At 31.9% G+C, this 25,434-nt stretch overlaps 3 protein-coding genes across 14 annotated transcripts; 2 read left to right on the top strand and 1 right to left on the bottom strand.

The window, feature by feature from the left end:
• Positions 1 to 851: 851 nt before the first annotated feature.
• On the top strand, positions 852 to 23,711 carry LOC110609795 (RNA polymerase II-associated protein 3). 12 transcript variants are annotated; one of them, XM_021749603.2, is made up of 7 exons: positions 852 to 1,428; positions 1,513 to 1,562; positions 2,871 to 2,958; positions 3,289 to 3,408; positions 3,585 to 3,679; positions 4,590 to 4,719; positions 23,316 to 23,711. In XM_021749603.2, exons 1-5 carry the CDS (start codon positions 988 to 990, stop codon positions 3,606 to 3,608), a joined length of 723 nt encoding a protein of 240 aa, XP_021605295.1. In that variant the 5' UTR covers positions 852 to 987; the 3' UTR covers positions 3,609 to 3,679; positions 4,590 to 4,719; positions 23,316 to 23,711. The 12 variants fall into 12 exon arrangements, with proteins under 12 accessions (XP_021605295.1, XP_043807403.1, XP_021605296.1 ...); XM_043951466.1 differs by having other exon boundaries at positions 855 to 1,428; positions 3,292 to 3,408; XM_043951458.1 differs by lacking the exon at positions 3,585 to 3,679 and adding an exon at positions 22,423 to 22,624 and having other exon boundaries at positions 855 to 1,428.
• On the top strand, positions 11,589 to 12,634 carry LOC110608919. The gene is made up of 2 exons (XM_021748200.1): positions 11,589 to 11,852; positions 12,029 to 12,634. The coding sequence occupies exons 1-2, from the start codon at positions 11,589 to 11,591 to the stop codon at positions 12,632 to 12,634; spliced, it is 870 nt and encodes a 289-aa protein (XP_021603892.1).
• Positions 22,530 to 23,455, bottom strand: LOC110608918 (basic blue protein). The gene is made up of 2 exons (XM_021748198.1): positions 23,275 to 23,455; positions 22,530 to 22,735 (listed from the first exon to the last, which is right to left on the bottom strand). Exons 1-2 carry the CDS (start codon positions 23,453 to 23,455, stop codon positions 22,530 to 22,532), a joined length of 387 nt encoding a protein of 128 aa, XP_021603890.1.
• Positions 23,712 to 25,434: the final 1,723 nt, after the last annotated feature.

Raw genomic sequence — 25,434 nt, 5'->3', positions numbered from 1 at the left:
TTTGATGTAATACAATATCCAAGTTAGCAACTAATGTATTTTAATAAATATAATCTTATCGAGGTTAACCTCACAATAGATAAAAAAAAATCATCGTAATACATTTCTTCCTACTCTGTATACCCCTTAGCTATCAAATGAGACTTGTATCTTTAATACTGTAGTCAGTTTTATATTAATTTTGAGAATTTAAGAATTTAATTTAAAAAATATAAGGACTGATCCGTCAATTGTGTTAATATTTAGAAATCAAAGTGTAATTTATACAATATAAATTCACACCTATATTGTAAATGATTTAAATGTTCATGAGGATATTTTAGGTATATTTAACTCCTTTTAATTAGTTGACTAATGAAATTATGGATGAAAATACCTCTAATTTGACGAAATGATTATTTAGGGATTTAAATATTTCAAAAAAAAGTGTTCGATTTTAAAATATAAAGTTCCATCTGTTAATTACATTAAAATTTATAGACTAAATATAATTTACTTAAAATTTTAATTAGCAAAATAATTTTTTTTAATTTATTATTTTGAATTTTAAATATAATATCGACAATAAGTTAATATCCGCTAATATATTTTTGTATAAAGATCAAATAAGACTATTTTCACTTTCTTTGTCAAAGAAACTTAACTCTACATAGGTCTTTTAATATTAAAATTTTATTTTTTAATAATAAAATATAATTTTTGTATTTTTTTAATATTTTATTATTATAAGATTAAAAGTGATCAATATTTAGAGCTCTGAACTTAGTAATTAAAAAAAATTAAAATTAATTTATTTGATCCTCACTTGCAAAGCATAGGTATTGATCTGGACATAAATCCATGAAAATCCAACTCCGCTTATAGCAAAGTCTCATATGTTTCTATTGTTTTCTCCCTTCATATTTTCCATAAGGTATATAAAATTCACAGCACAGCTGCAGTGGCTCTCTCTCTCTCTCTCTCTCTCTCTCTCTCTCTAATTGAGACATGATAGTAAGCAATTGCGTTCAGAATGTGGTGTGGCTTCCATTATCATCCTCAAATGATAAGAGGAAGCCTCGGCCACTCTCACCCACTGCCAAAACCGAACATATCAGGGTTTGCACAAACCGTACATGCCGCCGGCAAGGTTCCATGCAGACTCTCGAAATCATGAGGGCTCTCTCTCCTCCCGACCTCCCCATTAACTCATGCGGTTGCTTGGGCCGATGTGGTGCCGGCCCCAACGTCGCCCTTGTCCCGGAAGGTATCATCATCGGCCATTGCGGCACCGCCGCTGCAGCCGCTCGCATTATCGCTCGACATTATGAGCACGAAGATGATGATGCCACAATTCGCAAGTCTTTGGATGCTCTTGCTCTCAGAAAGAGAGCCCAGGTTGAATTTGATATGGGCAATTTCCCCCAGGCCGACCTCCTCCTTTCACAGGTTGTTTTCAATTTCATTTTTTTTAAAGTGGGTAAATATGCTTGTTCTTATTGGCTAATCACGCCATGTTTCTTAATGATGCAGGCTATACATCTTAAACCATTCGGTGGTCTCCATATTATTTATACATACAGGTTCTTTATTTAGAATTCATTTGTTTGACCAAAAATATGTTTGAGTAAAATATTTTTGGTATTTTCTAGTGTTTGAAGTACTCAGGAAATTGGTTAACAAAAAATATTTGCTAGTCAACGGGAAGGAAAAATGAATTGTTATATTCAAATGAGAAAATTATTTTCTGCATTTTGAAAATCTTATTAACACCATAATACTTTTAGATACAAGTTTGGTCAATTTTGTTATTCAATGGGAAAATATTAACCATTTTTAAAGAAAATGACTTGCTAGTTTCAAAATATGAAAAAAAACCTTATCACCACCTCTATACTTTCTGTATATAAGTTAATTAACACTTTTTGTTTTTTAACCTTGCAATCAAGCAATGGTAAATAAGTTATTTTCTTAGAAAATATTTTTCATGGAATATAATTCACATATAATTGGAGGCTTAGAATTGGAACATTGCATGATTGTATCCAATTATTTGGAATAAAAGATATGATTTGGTTTCAAATGTCTACATGATAATAGACTCATCGATTAGTTAGTTGGATTAGTGACTAAACATTAGAGTTATGAATATAGCTGAAAAATCATGTGAAGTGGATTCTAAATGATGTCTATTTATAAAATATTTCAAATTCAAAGTCCTGTGTTGAGGACAAGTTTATTTAATTCTATTTTCGTTTGAATAAAACTTGGAAAATTTTTAGTTATATCCATATAAGTATATTGTTTCTCAAAGTTTGCACCCTATCTAGACCTGGTCGTGGGCCGGCCAGAAATTTGAGCTGGACCAAAACCAATATCTAGACCTGGTCGTGGGCCAGCCAGAAATTGGAGCTGGACCAAAACCAATCAAAACCAAATTGACCAAAATCTACCTTAATCACATCATAACTGGAACTGGCCTCTCCTGTTCCAGAACAAATCAGATATCTTTTTCTTATTTTCAAAAAAAAAAAAAAAAAGGAAAGGAGAATTTTCAATAGTTAGATTTGATCAAAACTAGTTTGAATTAAAATGAAACTGAAACCAGGGGACAGTTTACAGTCCGTTTCTAGTTTTTCTGAAGCTTGAATTGGAACCGGCTCAGTGGCCACACATAACCTTAATCTTAGTCTCTTAATAACTGTTGGAGGCAGTTTTGTATAAAAAATATTTTATACACAAATCAGTTTTGCTGGTACTACTTACTACTACCATGAAATTTGCCAATTAAATTCCCTTGCACATTCTATGCACTCATCTTTGTTTTCCATGTACTTAGAACAATCTCTTTCTGGCATTTCCTAGGTTCTGCTTAATCTTCCTAAATTCAGGTCTCAGGTAAGATTGGCAATGAAACACTATTTGGAGGCTCTTGAAGATGCCCAAAATGCTTTAAATCTTGCTCCTCAATATACTGAGGTGAGATGAGTTACTTCTATAGAATTTCAGATGTTTGCAGCTGCACTGCTATGCCTAATATCTCAGAGACTTGGTATTTGAGCTTCACTGCAGCTGTTACTGCATGAATATCATCAAAGAAAAAGAACGCGGATTACCCTCAGAAATGGGGAAAAAAATGCCTGCCAGTCAATCTGAATTGTACACTCAAAAGTATTCCTTTTGAAAAACTTAACTGACTGATTTGGAAAAAAAAAAGTATTTGAATGTGTGTAATTTTATCTGTTTATGTGTGTTATTTTTGGTACGGTACTTTAGTATTTTGAAGATATATTTATGAATGTCATTTAGCAGGCATGCATTTGTGAAGGTGATGCCTTCATGGCAATGGAACAATATGATGCAGCTGAGAAGTCATATTCAATGTGTTTGCAGATAGACCCTACCATTCGTAGCTCAAAAGCATTTAAGGTATCATCTGCTTCTGTGATTCTATTATAAGAACACCGAGTTGTATATAGTTATATGCTCTCTCAACTTGGTAGAGTCCCCAGGCACTAAAATAAAATCTATATTCTCTCTTGATGCAACACTCTCACTCTCTACCCTGCTCTCGTGTTCTGTCTCTATTTCTGAGTGTTATTAAGGGTGCACCTGGGGCCGCAAGGTGAACGGCACAATGCCTTGAAGTTCTCTAGGTAGCCGATGTTCATAAGGCGAGCTCAGGTGTGCCTGTTTGTAAGTATGTATTGGTGAATGTTTATCCTGCTTCTGTTCAATTTCAAATGAATATCTCTAACAACAGTATAACTAATGCAAAATTGTTATATCTATCCTTTCATGGTATTTTATTTCATGTAATTTTATTTTGCTAAAATTGGGTCATCTAAGTAGTGTGTTTATATAGATGTATGTATGCATATATATATATATACATACATATATATATATGTGTATCGTATGTATAAATCTGAGTATTATTCTTATTACTATTATCATTATTTTTGGCAATCTCTCCTGATTGTGGGTGAAAATCCCACCAGTTATTATTGGTCAATGTTAATTTATACTCTCACTTAATATAATGGCTAGAGTTTTGGTGATGTGGACTGTTGCTGGTTGACATAACAATTCTTGTTATATATTTATGTATCCTAACCTAATATACATGTGAGAAATATATGTTTATTAAATGTCTTAAACCTAAATAGATATAAATAAACATTACCAAAGAAGAGGCCTGCATCAATTTCATGGAGGGAAAAATATTATTTAGTCCCTGTGGTATGGCAAAACTAACTAGTTAGTCCTTGTGTTTAGAGAAATAGATTAAATAGTTTCTGTGATTTTGAAAAGTCAATTAAAAGGTGTATCTTGTTAAGTTTTAGCATTGTTAAAAATGTGAGAAAGAAGCTAATGGTAATAGTACAAAACTAACATTAACAGTGTTAAAACTTAACGGGGGACTTTCTAATAAGTTTTCAAAAACACTGGTTTGAAGACACAGGGATTAACTAGTTAGTTTTGCCATATCACAGGGGCTAAATAATAATTTTCCCTTTCCTTAACTGATTTTGCTTAAAATCAGGTCAAAGTACTAAGAGAAATAGAGTTTTGCAATCTAATTGTGATGAATTCCTATTCTTATGCAGAGTCGTGTTGCACAAGTTCAGGAGAAACTAGTTGCTGCAAATATGCCTGACAACCAGCAATAGCAGTGAAAATTTTGAATGCATGTGCATGCAGAAAAGTAAATCTTGACATACATTCCTCCATTTCCAGGTTTGACTCATTCACTAAAATATGAAATTCGTGTTAATTGATTTTGAAATATGTATGGGCTCCATATTTTACTCATAATGAAGGATAAGAAAAAGAAAAGTAAATAATATCTCATATAACTGCGATTGCTTGGCTATTCCAATTAAAAAGTAATAATAATAATAATAATAATAATAATCCGATTCTTAGTCCAAGCATTTTTCACTATTTGCCATTTTCAGATGCGATTCTGGACTATGAATAGACTCATGTTTGGTAGGATCAACAAAGCCAACTAAAAGCTGTAAAATGATCAATAAGATTTAGTAAGTAGATTTCTTGTGCCTAGGTATTGGATTTATACAAAATTAGGAGCTAATGTTCTTAGATTGGTTCGTACAAGTAGGATTCCATCGAGGGTTTGAAATATTAAGTAGTTGTATTTGTAAACATTATAACTAAATATTTGTTCGTTCATTCAATTGTTGTCCACCCAATGTACTTCTATATATTCTTTTTCTTTTGCATTTACATTTTATTACTAATTTATAAGTATATTCTTTTAATTAAGAAACAAAAATATATTAGATATTTCTAATATTTCATATTAAATTATAATTAAATTAAAATGTAAGTTAAAATTAGAAATATAAAATCAAATACCTCGAGGAAGTATATCAAAAAGAAAAGCAAATCTTTGGCTGGTCAAACGTGTTGATGTGTGTGGGCTTTTTGCTTTTTTAAGTTAAAAAAAAAATTCTCAGAGAAAAAAAAATTTCCTGAATTAAGGTGAAAAGCAAGTTTATTGCGCCTTAAAAGTGCAGTAGAATTCACCGTAGAATTCACTGTAATGCATGAGTGCGGCTTCACCGTACTTAATTAATTTAAATTATAAATTTAATTAATTATTATATTTTATTAATTTAATTTATTTAATTATATATTAAATTTATAAAATATAATTATAAAAATTATATTAATATTAATGTTAATTAATTTAAATTATTTGTGATTTAATATTATATTTATTAATTTATATAATTTAATTAATTATATATTAAATTTATATAAATATAGTTATAAAAATTATATTAATATTATTATAAATATTAATTGTTTTAATTTATTTACAATAAAATATTATATTTTTCATATTTATCATTTTATTTTATTATTTTTATTACAATTAATTTATAAATATTTAATATAAATATTTGTATTATAAAAACTATAAAAAATTAAAATTTATTTTATTTCATAATTTTTCTCTATTCTCTCATATTTCTCTCAAAATACTCTATAAATATTGATTTTTAATATTCCTATAAACTCTACAAATATTGATAACTGAACTTGAGGGTACAAATCATATAAAACTCCACATTCTCAGAAAAAGAGGGACGGCCATATAGCACGGGAGCACATTTAATCATTCTTAGTATTATTTTTTAATTTTATCATTTGTATATATATTAACTTATTTTTATTACATTCCGCTGTTTTTAAGCATTTACATGTATTTTTTTATTTAATTTTTTATATTTTTTACATTGATAAATATGATTAATAAAATAAATTATATATATATCCTTAGCATTAATTAATACATTTATAAAATAAATTATATTAATACATTTATATATATTCTTAGCATTAATTAAATTATATAAATTAATGAAATAAAATGGTAAATATAATAAATATAATATTATATTACAAATAATTTAAATTAATTAATATTAATATTAATATAATTTTTATAATTATATTTTATAAATTTAATATATAATTAATTAAATTAATAAAATAAAATATAATAATTAATTAAATAAAAAATAACTAATATTAATATAATTTTTATAATTATATTTTATAAATTTAATATATAATTAAATAAATTAAATTAATAAAATAAAAATTAAATTTATATTTTGAATTGATTGGCGCACTGAGTGCATTACCGTGCGATAATGTATTAATTTTTTTTTAAAATACTCCATTCAACCGGCTCTACCATACTTTTAACCTGCGTTAGAATCGCTTTTCACTCTGATTTTGGAAATTTTTTTTTTCAGATTAGGGTTTGAAAAATTCTTTTTCTTTTTAATTTGGAAAAGCAATAAGCCCGATGTGTGCACATTGCTCACTACTGGGGTGAGCATTCGGTCTGTTCGGTTTAAAACCGAACCGAATAAATCAAAAATCAAAATTTTGGTATTTATAAAAACTTAATCAAACCGAATTGAATTGATTTTGATCAGAAATCAAATCGAATCAAATCAGTCTGATTTGATTTAATTTGATTTGTTTGATCGGTTTGAACTTTTAATAATTTTTTTATTTTTTACATTGTATTTTTAGTATTTTAAAATTTAATTGAAATATTTTAATCTTGATATGATCTAATCTCTTTATATTATTGAAAACAGTATACTATTATTACTAATCGGTTTGGTTCTCTTTTTTCGATTTTTCTAACAAAAAACGAACTGAATTGAAATAACTGAAATTTTTGAAATTTAAAATCGAATCAAACTGAAATGAATAAAAAATCAAATTGAATTTTCAAATTAATTCGGTTCGATCAGTTTTTTCGATTTGAACCAAATACTGTTCACCCCTACTCATTGCAAGTGCATAGGTTGTTGAAGTAATAAGGAGCATAGGTTGTTCAAGTAATAAGGAGTCGGTAAGTATCATTTTCACTAGAAATTTAGGTTTTAAGTACCAAACTATGGGTGAAGCACCGTCAAAGCTAATGACAATGTAATATTTAAGTACAATTTAACTATAGCGATAAAAATAAATCCAAGTATGCTAAAGATGAGTTAATAAGTAACTAAATGCAAGTAAATTAATTAATTAAAATAAGCAAGTAAAAGTATATTAAAATCTATGAAAAATAGACTAAAATAAAGTATAAAATGTGGGAAAGCGATTTTATATCTTGGGAGGCAAAACTATAATTTAAATTAGTTTTTTTTCTCAAGACAACTAACATGTTTAACCTAACAAAACCCATTTTCATGGTATTTAATTAAACTGAAACTCAGTAATCATATTTAAAAGCCTATTAATACTCTTAAATCCTAGTTTATCTCTAAATCTAGGTATCCAAGTCCAAATCCAAGATCATCTATCAATGATTTTCACCTCTCGGTCCTTCAATCAAAGATTAAAAACAATGCCTTATAGGTACCGACATTGGGCAAGTAAAAGAAGCACGCAAGGAAATGAATCAAAGCTTAGAAATTATATAGATATGAATAAATCAGCCCCCAATCACAATTTGTTCAAAATATTACATTTCAATCTCTAAAATCAAAGAAATATACTCAAAACTAACCATATTTACGAAGAAAACTAACAAAATAACAAAACCCATCTGATAAGGAAACCCTAAGAAAACTGAGTTCTTGAACCCCCAATCTATTGGCTTATTACCCAACTTTCTATCTCAATAATATGTTAGATCAAATCCCAATTATACGTAATTGAGAAAATCTCAAAGAAAATAGAAATCAATTCACGTTGCAAGTACTTGCTGCAAATCAATTTTTTGAAGTAAATCAATTTTTTGAAGTAACCAAGAAGGAATTCACACCTTACTTGAAGAAATCCAAATCTGGAAATTTGTTCATCAAAGATTCAAAAGTCCTCATACAGCCTCATCTCATTCTATTTATAGATAAATAAGGGGAATAAGATGACCTAATTTCTAAATAAGGGGCATGTTTGGATGATTACATAATATTATGACAATAAAAGTAAAATTAAAGGTGTTTCCAAACAAAGCTTTTGCTTTTAACAATGGACTTAATACAAACAGTCCATAAAACAAGTTCAAGCTAAAATAAATAAAAGCAACTTAGTTACAAGTCCAAATGATACAATCAGCCCCTTTATACGAGATATTGAGCTTGTCTTCAAAAGTTGGCTAAGCACTAGCCTCTCCACACGTCTCCTTTAGTAAAATCACAAGCTTTGGCATGCCTTGGTGTTCCTCTATGTTTGTCTCGACCTCATCATGAATTTGAGATGTAATTAAGCCTTGAACAAATCTTTGCATAGCTTGCTTGAGCTTTGAAGCTTACTATCTTGTAATTGGTCCACTAGGCATTGAGTAATGTGGTGTTGAATCTCCTTACAAAGATTGGTTGTATCATTTCCTCCCTCCTCTAAAGGATTCGTCCTCTAATCAACCCCTACATTATCAAATGGAGAGAGATCCACTAGGCACTGAAAGCTTGTCTTGTTGAGTAATGTGGTGTTCAATCTCCTTACCAAGACTGGTTGTATCATTCCCTCCCTCCTCAAAAGGATTCGTCCTTTAATCAGCCCCTACATTGTCAAATGGAGAGAGATCCACTAGGCATTGAAAGCTTGTCTTGTTGAATAATGTGGTGTTGAATCTTCTTACCAAGACTGGTTGTATCATTCCCTCCTCAAAAGGATTCGTTCTCTAATCAGCCCCTACATTATCAGATGGAGAGAGATTAGCAACATTAAATATAGTAGACACTTGATACTCACTTAGTAAATCAATCCTAGAGGTATTATTATTAATCCTTTCAAGCACTTGAAATGGCCCATTGCCTCTAGGATCCAACTTTGATTTCCTTTTCTTAGGAAACCTCTCCTTCCTGAAATGCACCTAAACACAATCTCTAGGTTCAAATCTCTTCAACTTGCGCCCCTAATTAACTCTTTGTGCGTATGCTTCATTTCTCTCTGTTTGGTCATCTGTTTGAGGATGATATGTAGTAGAAAATAAAAGTTTAGTATCTAACTTTTCCCAAAGCATACGCCAAAAATGACTTAAGAACTTTACATCATGGTCAGAATCAATTGTCCTAGGAACACCATGCAAATGCACAACATCCTTGAAGAACAAATCAGCAATATTTGTGGTATTACCATATCATGACATGCAATGAAGTGTCATTTTACTAAATCTATCAACAACCATAAATATACTATCCCTACTCTTTTGGTCTTAGACAGCTCTAAAACAAATTCCATAGATATGTCAATCCAAGAATGCTTAGGCATAAGCAAAGGTGTGTATAAACCATGTGGATAGATTTTTTATTTTGCTTGTCTACACGCAACACATTTAGAGCAGATTTTCTCAACATCTTTTCTCATATTAGGCCAATAAAAATGTTCACAAAGTATGTCATGTTTTTTACATCCCAAAATGACTCATCAAACTCCCACATTGTGATTCACGCACAAGTATGTCATGCATAGAACAATTAGGCACACAAAACTTGTTCTCTCTAAACAAGTACCCATCATGCCTATAAAACGTTTGAAATGCAACCTGCTCACACACAGAATAAACATTCCCAAAATCAGAATCCGAAGCATACAAATCTCTAATAAACTCAAAGACAAGCATTTTAGAACTTAAAGTATTGATTATAGTGTACCTTCTTGATAGTGCATCGGCCACTACATTCTCCTTACCTTGCTTGTACTTGAACATATATGAAAAAGTTTCAATGAATTCTAGCCATTTTGCATCTTTTGTTCAATTTACGTTGACCCTTCAAATGCTTAAGTGATTCATGGTCAGAATGCACTACAAACTCCTTTGGCCTTAAGTAGTGTTACCAAGTGTCTAATGCTATCACCAAGGCATAGAGCTCTTTTTCATAAGTGGAATAGTTCTGTTGTAGTACATGAAGCTTCTCATTAAAGAAGGCAATAAGATGCTTATCTTGCATCAAAACAGCACCAATATCTATTCCGGCAGCATCACATTTAATTTTAAAAGTTTAATTAAAGTTAGACAAACTAAAAATAGGTGTAGAATACAACTTATTTTTCAAAGTATTAAATGCAAGTTCTTGTGCCTCATTCCACTTAAAACCAACATCCTTTTTAATTATTTCAGTCAATGGTGCAACTATGGTTTTAAATAATGACCGTTACGTAACGTAAAGGCCATTATTTATAGGTTAGGAAGGCTGTCGCGGCTGTTATGGTCGATAAGTAACGGCAAGAAAAAAGTGTTGTTGTAACGACCAATATGGCCGTTACGCAACGGTAATGGCCGTTATCGGCCGTTATGTAACGGTTGTATTGCCCGTTACTTTCCTTTATATATCAAATCATTAAGGAATCTTGCATAATTTTGTCCAGCCAGCAGCTCCAGGAATCTTGCAGATTTTGTCCAGCAGCTTCAACCTGTGTTGTCACGTGAAAAACTGAAAATGCAAAAATGATTTCTCTACCTTTTCTACTTCTTTTTTTTTACTCTTTTGTATTTCTTTATCTTTATTCTTCAGTCTTTAGTCTCTCTTCCATCTAGCACTCTCTTGAGTCTCTCCAACACTTCTCTTTCTCCATCTCCTCTAGCCTCCAGCAGCACAAAGAGAGTTCTTCTTCTTCCATAGTTTTTTTCTTCCATAATCCATACTTATTTTCAGCCTCCATTGAGGTAAGTTACTATATATAATGTTTAAAATTTATGAATTTTATGTTTATTTGATATATTTGTACTTATTATTAAGTTATATAATTTAATTTTAATTATATCTTTAAATATCTTTTAATTTCATGAACTTTACAAATTATAACTAGGTACGGCATACAAGTTACTTTATTATAATATATTTTTTGTTTGCACATTAATTTGAATTTAAGTTAATTTGCACATTAATTTGATAATATATTTTTTATCTCACAGTATATTATTTGATAATTTGAAAATGCCGAGAGGGGGATCTAATAAACCAAGTCAAGATATTGGATAGAATTTTGCCACTCCTACGGGAAAAAAAAGAGAAATGACCTGTAATTTTTGTGGTAAAAAAATAATTGAGGCGATAACTCGCTTGAAGTATCATTTGGCAAATATACCAGGGCAAGTAAAAAAAGACATGGAAAATATGTTAAGGGGTTTTGAATCTGCAAAAAGGGATAAAACAAAAAGGGCAAGGGAGTTGAAAGATAAAATCATGAAGATGACAGAAGTTGAGGGTTCAGATTCAGACGAAGAAGATATTGAACTAGAAATTGCGAGACGCGAAAGCATGCGGCAGTTTGATGAAGATGCTTATAGAAGGAGAGCTTTTCATTATGAAAGTGGTGGGAGTAGCCATCAAGCTCGGAAATTAGTCGTTCATCGACCGTTCGTGAAAGAGGTAGAAAAGCATCAAGATTTGTCGAGCAAACATCAACACCTGTTTTTAGATTAGCAGCAGCTGAAATTGAAATAGAAAAGAATAAAAGTTTGAAACAACTAAAGATTAAAACCAAATGACTTAATTCACATAAAGAAAAGTTGCTTAAAGCCTTTGGTAATTTTGTTATCCACAAGAGATTACCTTTTAGTGTGGTTGAGTCACCATGGACAAAGTCATTGTTCAGAACGGCCGCTGAAGTGGGATCTAATGTATCACCACCTTTAGCATATAAGATCTCTGAAATATATTTGAAAAATGAGTACAAAGAAATGAAGAAATATATTGCTTCATTTGAGAGCATGTGGAACGAAAGAGGAGTTACCATTATGTGTGATGGATGGAGCGGACCAACCAGAATGAGTATAATTAATTTTCTACTCTACTCTCCTCGTGGAACAGTGTTCCATAAATCCATAGATGCAAGTAAAGTTGAACGAAAAGATGGAGAATATTACTTTAAGATTATGAAGGAGGTGGTTGAAGAAATTGCTCCAAGCAAAATTGTCCCAGTGGTAACTGATAATGAAACTGCTATTAAATCTAGTGGTAAAAAGTTGATGGAGAAGTTTTCAAATTTGTATTGGATAGCATGCAGTGCACATTGCATTAATTTAATTTTAGAAGATTTTGGAAAGAGGAAGAATATAAAGACCGTCATTGAGCAAGGAAAAGTTATAACCCAATTTATTTACAATCATAATTTGGTGGTAAATTACATGAAGAAATTAACTGATGGTTGAGATATAATTCGCCTCGGGATTACTAGATTTGCAACTAATTTTATTGCATTGGAGAGTCTTCTTCGATGTAGAACGGGGTTAAGAAATATGTTTGAATCCGAGCAATGGGTATGAAGTAAATATAGCCAGCCTATCAGTAGACCAGCTTATGAAGCTAAGAAAATTGTTCTTAGCTTGGATAGAGAGGGAGGAAATTTTTGAGAGAAAGCCGAGCAAATTATGAAAATCTAAGAGCCATTGCTTAAAGTGTTGAGATTAATGGATGGTGACAAAAAACCAACAATGGGATTTATATATGAAGCAAAGGAACGAGCAAAATTGGCCATTAAGTAAAATTCCAGAAATCACATAGACTACTGGAAAATTATTGATACTCATTGAAATTTTCAATTACATCATGATTTGCATGCGGCTAGTAAGAAGCACATAAACTTAATACTTAATACTTTAATTTCTATATCTTATAAATTTTAATAATACTTTTATAATTTGCAGGATATTTTTTGAATCCTCAATATCAGTATGGTTCACACGATATTGGAAATGATAGTGAAATTATTGCGGGCTTTAAAAATGTTATTCAAAAGCTAGAGAGTGATTTGATAAATCAAGGCCATGCATTGAACCAAGTATATAATATATACCTAACTTGAATAATTTTAATTACAATTTTAGTAGTATAATAAAGCAGATAATTTTTTTTATTGGTCGTTCCATTGCTTAATGGCTAATTTTGCTCGTTCCATTGTTTCATATATAAATCCCATTGTTGGTTTTTCGTCACCATCCACTAATCTCAACACTTTAAGCAATGGCTCTTGGATTTTCATAATTTGCTTGGCTTTCTCTCAAAAATTTCTTCCCTCTCTATTCAAGGTAAGAACAATTTTCTTAGCTTTATAAGCTGGTTCACTGGTAGCTTGGCCATATTTACTTCCTATCCATTGCTCGGATTCAAACATATTTCTTAATCCCGTTCTACATCGAAAAAGACTCGCCAATGTAATAAAATTAGTTACAAATCTAGTAATCCCGGGGCGAATTACAGCTCAACCATCAGTGAATTTCTTCATGTAATTTACCACCCAATTATGATTGTAAATAAATTGGGTGATAACTTTTCCTTGCTCAGTGACGGTTTTTATATTCTTCCTCTTTCCAAAATCTTCTAAAATTAAATCAATGTAATGTGCACTGAATGCTGTCCAATACAAATTTGGAAACTTCTCCATCAACTTTTTGCCACCAGATTTAATAGCAGTTTCATTATCAGTTACCACTTGGACAATTTTGCTTGGACCAATTTCTTCAACCATCTCTTTCATGATCTTGAAGTTCTCCATCTTTTCGTTCAACATTACTTGCATCTATGGATTTATGGAACACTGTTCCACGAGGAGAGTAGACTAGAAAATTAATGTTACTTATTCTGGTTGGTCCGCTCCATCCATCACACATAATGGTAACTCCTCTTTCGTTCTACATGCTCTCAAATGAAGCAATATATTTCTTCATTTCTTTATATTCATTTTTCAAATATACTTAAGAGATCACATATGCTAAAGGTGGTGATATATTAAATTCCACTTCAGCGGCCATTCTAAGTAATGGCTTTGTCCATGGTGACTCAACCACACTAAAAGGTAATTTGTTGTGGATAAAAAAATTACCAAAGACTTTAAGCAACTTTTCTTTCTGCGACAAGCCATTTCGTTTTAATCTTTGGTTGTTTCAGACTTTTGTTCTTTTCTATTTCAATTTCAGCTGTTGCTAATCTAAAAGCAGGTGTTGATGTTTGCTCGACAAATCTTGATGCTTCCCTCCCTCTTTCACGAACAGTCACTGAACGACTAATTCCCGAGCGAGGAGGAGCTTGATGGCTACTCCCACCACTTTCATAATAAGAAGCTCTCCTATAAGCATCTTCATCAAACTACCGCATGTTTTCGCGTCTCGCAATTTCTAGTTCAATATCTTCTTCGTTTGAATTTGAACCCTCAACTTATGTCATCTTCATGATTTCATCTTCCAGATCTCTTTGCTTTATCCCTTTTTGTAGCTTCAAAACCCCTCAACATATTTCCCATGTCTTTTTTACTTGCGCAGAAACTTTTTGACAACCAGCAACTTGTCCTGGTATATTTGCCAAATGATGCTTCAAGCGAGTTATCTCCCGGTTATTTTTTTACCACAAAAATTAAAGGTCATTTCTCATTTTTTTCCCGTAGGAGTGACAAAATTCTATCTAATATCTTGACTTGGTTTATCAGATCCCTCTTTCGGCATTTTCAAATTATCAAATAATATACTGTAAAATAAAAAATATATTATCAAATTAATGTGTAAATTAACTTAAATTCAAATTAATATGTAAACAAAAAATATATTATAATAAAGTAACTTGTATGCGGTAACTTGTAAGTTATAACTTGTAAAGTTCATGAAATTAAAACATATTTAAAGATATAATTAAATTATATAACTTAATAATAAGTATAAATATATCAAATAAATATAAAATTCATAAATTTTAAACATTATATATAGTAACAACAACATACCTCAATGGAGGCTGGAAATAAGTATGAGTTATGGAAGAAAAAGACTATGGAAGAAGAAGAACTCTCTTTGTGCTGCTAGAGGAGATGGAGAAGGAGAAGTGCTGTGCTGGAGAGACTCAAAGTGCTAGATGGAAGAGAGACTAAAGAATAAAGATAAAGAAATACAAAAGAAGAAGTAAAAAAGGTAGAGAAATCATTTTTGCATTTTCAGTTTTTCACGTGAAACACAGGTTGGAGCTGATAGATAAATTCTGCAAGATTTCTGGAGCTGCTGGCTGGACAAAATTATGTAAGATTCCTGAATGATTTGATATAAAGGAAAGTAATCGGCCGTTATAGCAACACTTTTTTCTTGTCGTTACTTATCGGCCATAACGGCCACGGCAGCCTTCCTAATCTGTAAATAACGGTAGTTACATAACGGCCGTTATTTGAAACCATGGTAGACACAGTCATTACTTATCGGCCATAACGGCCACGGCAGCCTTCCTAACCTGTAAATAACAGCCGTTACGTAACGGTCGTTATTTGAAACCATGGTAGACACAACTCTATAAGCATAAAATGGAGAGTTTTGGGTCCGCCTTAGCACAAAAAGTCATTAAACTCACTGATCCAGGTTAAAATATAAGATTTACACATTATGTTATATTTTTAGTGTTCTAAAATATAAAATCAAATATTTGAGAAAATAATATGTATTATTAAAATTATTATATGTTTTAATGCAGCTAAATGGTGGATATATTATGGTGAAAGTGCTTCTGAACTACAAAGAATTGCAGTAGGAGTGTTGAGTCAAACCACTTCTGCATCTAATTGTGAAAGAAATTGGAGTACTTTTTTACTTATACATACAAAGACGAGGAACATATTACGGTATCAAAAATTGCATGCACTCGTCTTTATTCACTACAATATGCGGCTGAAGTTGAGGACTTTGAGCAGAAAGAGTCCGCATGAGCTAGAAAAGAGTTATAATCCAATTAATTTGGACTACATTTTCGAGGAAGATGATCCGCTAAATCCTTGGTTGGAGGAAATGGAAAATCCTATGCTTGATGGTGAAGAAAATCCTTGGCTAGAGGAGGATGAGCCTGCTCCATCACAATCACAACAAGTTAATGCTCCAACTCATGGACATAATATTGGAGGCAGTGGTGATGCTAAACTTTATACTATCTAGTTCCAGTGATGATGATGATGGTGGTAGTGGTCAGGGTGAAAGAGGTGAAGGTCGTGGAGCTACTAGTTCATTACAATCACATGATGATCCTTCATATCAGAGGCATAGCCTATCTCCAGCTCCAGCTCCAGCTCCAACTTTGCAACATACATATCACAGATCCCGTGGTTCTGATGGTAGCAGTGATAAGGGAAAAGGTGTTGCACATGGAGAGTATTCTATGGATGCAGATAATTATGGATATGGGAGTTATAGTACAAGTGAATCTTCAATGGAAGCAACCTCTACTGGTGATTATAGATATAGAGGAAATTTTCAATGGAAATAGTCAAATCCATATCCATATCAGCCTGCTCCATTGTATTCTGATTTATTTTTATCAGAGCAATCATTCTCCCACACCCAAACCCAGTCCAATCCTAGTGATCAATTTGGTATGGGTTCATTCTTCAGCTTTGTTCCATCACAATACTATCAAGATCATCAAGATCAAAGCTCTCAATCACAAGATAAAGGTGGTGGATCTATTTAAGAACCTGCTAGACGCTCATTCTGGTGGTAATTGAAGTAAATTACTACATATAATGTCTAAAATTTATGTATTTTATGTTTATTTAATATATTTGTACTTGTTAATAAGTTGTATAACTTAATTTTCATTTTATCTTTCAATATATTTTAATTTCATGGACTTTACAAATTTTCTAAAAAAATTTGCGCTTATGACCGTTACAGGCCTGTTTTCGTTACTCGCGACCGCGATTTGAAACCATGGGTGCAGCAAGGGTGCTAAAATCCCTAATAAAATGCCTAAAAAAATTAATCAGACCATGAAAGTTACACACATCAGTGAATCTTTGATAGCCTTAACCTTCTCCTCATCAACATGAACACTACGGGTAGATATAACAAAGTCAAGAATCACAACTTTATTCATACAAAAAGAACACTTTTTAAGCTTAGCATGCAATTTTTCACTCCTAAATGCCTCAAGCACAAATTTAAGATGCAAAACATGTTCATATAGGCTTTTGCTATAAATCAGAATATTATCAAAGTATACGACCACAAATTTGCAAATAAATTTACACTAAAACATGGTTCATCAATTTCACGAAAGTGCTAGGTGCATTTGTCAAACCAAATGACATGACCAACCACTCATACAAACTATATTTAGTTTTAAAGGTTGTTTTTCACTCATCTCCTTCTCTCATCCTCATTTGATGATAGCAACTCATAAGATCAAACCTTTGTAAGAAATGTGCATTATGTAACTCATCAAGCATATTATCTAATTTAGGAATAGGGTGGTGATACTTTACAATTATCTTGTTTACTGCTCTACAATCCGTGCACATGCGCCACATTCTATCTTTTTTTGGCACTAATAATACTGGAACAACACATGGGCTTAAGCTTTCCATCACATGCCCTTTCTCTAAAAGTTCCTCTACTTGCCTTTAAAGTTCATTTGTAATAGTTTATTTGGATAGGGGGAAAGTAGGGAGGAAAGAAAATAAAGAAGGTAAAATAACTTTGATGTGACATATTCCTTTCTTTGGATAGAGAAGAAAAATTGGAGAGGAGAGGAAAATAAATTTTATTTTTTGTTGGTTATTTTCTCTCCATTTTGGAGAGAAAATAGGAAATCATATATTTTTTTATAAAATTACAATTTTATCCTTTTATATCACTACTATTTTTCCTTCCTTTACCTTCTTACTTTTCACCTATCCAAACACAAGGAGGGAAAATAAACAATATTTTCCTCATCTTATTTTCCTTTCCCTTTTCCAAAATATCCAAACATAGACTAAAAGTTCCTCCACTTGCCTTTGAAGTTCCTTTTTCTCTTCAGGATTACTCCTATAGGCTGGGCGGTTTGGAATTTGAGTCCCTAGCACAAAGTTAATTTGGTGTTCAATGCTATCTCAAAGGTGGAAAATTTGGTGTTCAATGCCCTCTCAAAGGTGGAAGTCCCTTGGGCATCTCATCTGGAAATACATCTGAGTATTCATGCAGAATAGTTTTAACAACACTAGGCACAGAAGAATCAAGGTCAACCTCATTATACAGAATTTCTTTATAGTTAAAGCAAAAATGTAGGCTTATGTCTGTACAACACTTATCTCAACTCTCTTGATTTTGCAAAGAAGGTACACTTTTTCCTTCCACTCTTTTTTTCACTCAACTCTCCTTTTTCAATTGCACTACTCTCTTTCTTTTGTTTACTAGTGCAATGACTCTTAATTGGGTCTTTATTTTCAATTTCTTTCATGGCCTCTTTTCCTTTTTTTTCTTTTTCAAACTCTCAGCCTCCCTTTGTTTTTACTCTTCCATGGCTTTTGCATGCATAATTTGATCTTTATGGACCTCTTTTGGCTGTAGAGGACCCAAAATATAGTTATGATCTCCAATTTTAAATGAGTACCTATTCTTATAACCATCATGGATTACACACCTATTGTACTGCAAAGGCCTCTCTAACAGTATGTGACCTGCTTGCATTGGTACTACATCACATAAAATCTCATCTGAATATCTTCCAACGAAGAATGCAACCATAACCTGCTTGTGCACCCTCACTTCTCCACATTCATTGAGCCATTGTAGCTTGTATGGCCTAGGTTGTTTGATAATGAGCAGCCCTAACTTCACCAAAATTGTACTAGCCACATTAGTACAATCTTCCCTATCAATAATCGTGCTACACATCACGGGTGTGGAAGATGTTCTCCCTTTGCTCATCCACCTGCATCTTTTCTTGAACATTAAGAGCACGCCTAACCACAAGGGTTTCGGCTTGGACAGATTTCTCCACCTCCACATCACTACAATCTTCCAATTTAGGCATTTCTTCATCATCACTCTCTTGGCACTCAGTTCCTCCATCATCCCTCAAAACCATGAGTTTTCTATTTGGACATTGCGAAGCAATGTGACTAGATCCCAAACATTTAACATTTGATATCTCTAGCTTAGTAGGTGTATTAATAACATTAGGCCTGAAATTGGTACCTTTTGAGGATGTCCCTTTGTCTTTGGACTTTTCTTTGTAGTCATTGGACTTATCCTTGCGCTTCTCTTCCTTCTTAGGCCATTTGGAACCCCATGAGCTTGAAGAACCATAATTTTGTGCCTCGGTAGAACTCTTACTCTTCAGTTGCCTTTCAATTTTCATGGCATATTCACCATTTCCTCAATCTCCATATAATGATTCAACTCCACCACATTGGCTATGTCTTTATTCAAACCAGCAAGAAACGTTGCCATGGTGGCTTCCCTATCCTCTTCAATATTAGCCCTAATCTTAGCTATTTTCGTCTCTTTATGATAATTTTCCACACTTCTAGTACCTTGTGTCAAGGTTTGAAGCTTTTGGTGGAACTCCCTATAGTAGTAACTAGGTACAAAGCGTTTTTTCATTATAACCTTCATCTCTTCTCATGTCTCAATAGGCCTTTCACCAACTCTTCTTATGCTAACTAGCAACTGATCCCACCAGATAGCAACATAATGTGAGAATTCGACTGTCGCCAATTTTACTTTCTTCTCCTCTAAGTAGTTATGGCAAACAAATATCTTGTCAACTTTCCTTTCCCACTCTAAGTAGACATTTGCATCATTTTTCCCTTGCAAAGCTGGTATATTCATCTTGATGCTTCCAATATTCTTATCCACTCTTTTTGTTTCTTCTTCCTTTTCTCTGTCATTTCTTGCTCTACAACCTCTAAATCTGCCTCGGCCATTTCCTCCACCTCTACCTTCATTTCTGCCCCTATGTCACTCTTCCTCATCATGGTCATCAAAATCATCATACTCTTTATAATTGTATGTGTTTCGGATTGGGGTGGTAGTAGCACCTCTTTTATTTCCCGAATCTCCTCTATCAGCAGATTGTGATTGCTCCTTCAATCTCTCAACTTTTTTTCCATATCATCAAACCTCGAGTTAAGTCTCTCAAACTAACGATACATGGCTTGGAAAGTGAAGTTTGGATCTGTTGGGTTCTTTTGTTCTGTCTTCTTTGCACTATTATCACTTTCAGTAGACATGTTAAAACCTGCAAGTAAATGTTAGAAAGCACCTCATTAGCACTCCCTCACATGTTTTACTCTAAAACAGAATTTTACTACTCGTGTTTCACGCCAAATAATGGCTTTTCACTTGATAGGTTCACACTCTTGCCTTTTACATCTCAAGTGATGTCTTTGTAAAAACCAATTCAAACAAAAACAAGCAAACAACAAACAACACAAGTTTTAATTAGAAAGAGCAAGATAATTTCTAACAAGAATGAAATAGACAAAGACTAGAAGCAAATATATTAAAAAGGATAGTAGCAAATTATCTATGCCAATACACAGATGAACGATGTGTATGCAATGATTTTTGTAATTAATTGAACAATATAAGTACAAAATTGTCCAATTCAATGTATTAGAGGCAAAGATAGGCACAATATCAAAGAAAGACACAATTATTAGCCAATCTCACTAAAAAAAATAAAAAAAAAATGGAACTTAGATGAACAAGTTCAAATCTGCCCCAAATTCAAGATAAGTAATTCAAAATGTTTCAGTGATTCTTGCACGCAAATTAGTCTAATTTGTGCTTATAACCTAAATTCATGCAAGAGAAATGATTGACTAAGTTTGAATTGACAAGAGGGGCATATAAGATTGAAAAAAACCTATCTTGATTAATCTGAATTTTTTTTTTAATCTCGATTTTTATTTTTATTTTTTTGAAATTTCAAAAAAATAGGCAAGTATTAAAAGATATGTATGAGTTTTAACAATGGGCTTAATACAAACAGTCCATGAAACAAATTCAAACTAATAAATAAAAGCAACTAAATTACAAGTCCAAGTAACATAATCAGCCCCTTTATAAGAGATATTGGGCTTATTTTGGCTAAATACTAGCCTCTCCACAAGCCTCCTTTAACAAAGTCACAAGCTTTGGCATGCCTTGGTGTTCCTTTACGTTTTTCTCAGCCTCATCATGAATATGAGATGCAATTAAGACTTGAACAAATCCTTGCATAGCTTGCTTGAACTTTGAAACTTGCTGCTTTGTAATTGGTCTACTAGGCATTGAAAGTTTGTCTTGTTGAGTAATGTAGTGTTGAACCTCCTTACCAAGGTTGGTTGTATCACAAATAGCTACAACAAGGGCCTGGTTTTCTTCCTCTATCGTCTCCTCATTTCAAATTATGTTTCTTTTAGCAGTAAATGATTGTAGTGTCCCAAGGAACCCTTCTTCTTTCTCTGCCTTCTCCTAATGTCAAACCTCTCTTCTTTAAGGATCACAAAATTATTCAATTGCACTTTTAAATCACAAATACCACAAGATTAATACCATCTTTCACAATTTCTTTCTTCCCTTGTTTTATTTTTTTCCTTATCAAGAACAACCCCACAAGAAGAAAAGATTTTGATGTCAATTTTCTTGTATTAAAATCAAATTTGTCCCCAGGTTACACAGATATTCTTTCTAAGAAATCAATTTAAACTTAATTTTACCAAGACAGAAGAAATAACGGTTATACATACATGCATATATATATATATATATATCCTCTATTAAAATATTTTCCCCTAATTTATACTTGTATATATAATAGAAATTGTAAATTATAGATATTTTCAATATTTTTTTGCTATTGAATTTGTCCTCAGATTACATAGATATTAAGCTTAATTTTACCAAGATAGAAGAAATTGTATATCCTTGTTGAATTTTAGTACATAAATAACCATACAATAATAGGTAGTAGCTGAAGTGAATTCATTCCATAGACTATCTTTCTTATTGGTTGACAAATTAACATGCAGTAGAGCTTTCAATTTAAAATAAGAGATATGAGAAGAGGGAGCAAGAGTGAGCGGGGTGCACTTTCTGTCATTTCTACCTGATAAAGCGTGTCTGATTACTGCAACACATTTTGTAACAAAAAAGTTGAACTTACTTGGTTGTGGGATTTTTATGTTTTATTTTGGGAACAGTAAGAGACAACATTCTGATTTATTCAGGGAATTTAAGAAACTAATATGGGCACATGTCTTCAAGTGTTCCCTAAATCTAAGGAAGCACATTGATTGTCAACACTTCTTGCGATTATTCCTCTGTTCCTCAAAATCTAAGGAATCACATTGATGGTCAACTTCTGGCCAAGTTCGCAGTGATCACTTACTCCACATATGAACCACATTTGGCCAACCTCTGATAAGACCAGTGAGTCATTACCACTTGTGAACAATCCTATGTATGTGTCTTTTATGCATCCTTCATAGGCTGTTGAGTTCACTTGCATTACATTGTGCAAACCTCTTTCGTAATTGAACTCTGTTAGTACAAGATATTACATATGACAAAACATCATTTTTGACAGATCGTAAGACTTTAAAAAGAAGTAACCCGTTTTTGCGTGTTTTGATATTGGAAAAAGTACTGTTTAGCCCTTTGTGTTACAATTAATAATATGGTTCTCATATTTGCAATATCATATGATTTAGTACTTTACTTTTGATTTGTTAACTATTTGGTCTTTTTGTCTACTTTTTCAATTGTTTACTAGTCAAGGGACTAGAAAGTTGTCAATGAGAGACAAAACTGTTAATAATGATAAAAGCTCAGAGATCAAAATTGTTTTATGATGGTGAAAACATTGTTTACTATTTATGGTCAAAATTGATAGAGATAGATAACAGACAATTATATATCTAAATCTAAACTTAAGAGCCAACTAATGTGTTCTTTAAAATACAAGGACTAAATCATTAATTTTCCTGTAACACAGGGATTAATTAGTAATTTCATTTTGTTATTTGTGCTAGACCATCTGCATATGCCTGGAAACTGTTCATGTGTGCATGTAAACTTACCAAGGACATCACTGACGTGAAACTCTTTTCCTTGTACCCAGTTGGATGAATTGGTGAAGAGCGTCCATCCATCGATGCCTCCAACCACATGAGGTGTTGCTATTGCATGAAGCACATTAAGGTACGTAGCAAGAAAGTAGACTACAACCATACTGGAGAATGAATGAGCTTGATGGGGCATTCCTTTTTCCTTTAATTTCCAGTGCATAGGGGTGATGATTATGTGTGCCTGAGGGTTATAGAAATTTTGGAACTGTCACTGATAAAGTTCTGGAGGATCACAATGTTTCGGTGTCCTGATTAGGTTGACATGTAAATTGCGTTACTTGTCTGCAATTACAAACATGTCATGCTTTATGCTATGCTTTGTTTGTATCAATTAACAACACTAACATGTGTTTGCCTCAGCATTTGGAATGAATAGTTTTCTGTGCTTATTTCGTTTGTTTTCTAAAAGCACGTCAAAATGAATGGTCTTATATATAATTTTAAATTATTTATTATCTATCCTTTTATTCCATCTGACAAGGCTTTTATTAGTAAAAAAAATTAATTAATTTTTGTTCTGTTTATTTTTAAACTTTAGTTACAGCATGATGATTTTTGTAGTAGCAATATTTTAGGGCTATCCATAAAAATAAAAAAGTAAAATCTTGAACTTTACATCTTTTCCAATTTTGTTTTTAATTTCTGTCATGAGATTATATCGACATTTGATTTACTAGCAGATCCGTACGAACTTTGAGATTAATATTTAGTTGTTTAATTAATAAAATTTAAGCAAATTTATAATATTGATTATATTTTTATTCAATTTAGTAGATTTAATATTGAAAATTTATATGCTCCAAGACTTAGCCTGGTGGAAAGTGCATCCTGTAGCCTTTCAAGGTCTAAGGTTCGACTCCCCCAACCCTCTATTTTCAAAAAAAAAATATTGAAAATTTACATGCTTTGGAAAAAAAGGGAAGAAATCGGGTACAAAGACTCGGAGCAGGAAGAATAAAACTACAGATTCTGGGCTAATTTTTTGGGACTCTAATTTGTGATGCCTAATTATATATTTACATCTCTGACACTCCCTTTCGAGCTAAAGATTATTTGGAATATACTCAACTCGTGAACTCCATGGATAACATCTGCTAATTAGTCAATTGAGTTGATCATCACTTATTAGCTTTATTTTGTTATTAACAAAATGGGATAAGCCGTATTCGGTTTAAATTAAAAAAAATAAATTAATTTAAAATTTATTTTTATTTTTTATTCATTTGGGTTCGATTTAATTTTTAATTTTAAAAATTTTCGATTATTTTAATTTGATTTGATTTTGATCAGAAAAAAAATTAAATCGATCAGTGATAATAATATATTATTTTTAATAATATAAAAAATTAGATAATATTAAAATTAAAATATTTCAATTAAATTTTAAAATTTTTAAATTTTACGGTAAAAATAAAAAATTTATTAAAAATTTAAATTGGTCAAACCGAATTGAATCAGATCAGTTTAATTGGATTTGATTTTTGACTAAAATAGATTAATGTTCACCTTAACGTTAACTCATAAAGAAGTTTGCTTCAACTAAATAAATTTACTGGTTCCTAGAATCATGGAATTTTGGATCCATACTCTATTTGTGTAACCAGATAAAATTTTGTTCCTTACTTCAAGATAGGACATTCTCTCCAATCGCAACACAATATCTTGAAGTTGTCTACTTGTCTGAGAGAGCTTCCTTAATCTGCAAATGAGCACCACCTAATAGTTTGGTTCTAGAGATTTTTTGATTTATCTGAGAATGCGGATTCATAAATTCGGATGGTCACCTAAACTGAACTATAAAAACTAATCACACTTGCAACAAATTTATCTACCAACAAATCTTTGATACCACCACAATTTTTTTATAGCTCTCCTTGTATGGGTAAAAGTATTAATTTTGGATCCGTAAAAGTATCAGCAGTTTTGCGATTTAACATACATGTTTCCTCAGTATATCTGAAGCATAGTTTTTTTATGCAATCTATTTTAGATTGTGTTACCTCAATTCCCAGAGAGTATTTCAATTTTCCCATATCTTTAGTATGAAAGTAGCGGGATAAAAACTGCTTGAGTTGAGAAATTCAATTAGTTAGGATTTACCAATTAGACTGG

Source organism: Manihot esculenta, chromosome 2 (assembly GCF_001659605.2).
Source record: "Manihot esculenta cultivar AM560-2 chromosome 2, M.esculenta_v8, whole genome shotgun sequence".
NCBI classification, from domain to species: domain Eukaryota; kingdom Viridiplantae; phylum Streptophyta; class Magnoliopsida; order Malpighiales; family Euphorbiaceae; genus Manihot; species Manihot esculenta.
This window is presented reverse-complemented; position numbering and strand designations above follow the sequence as displayed.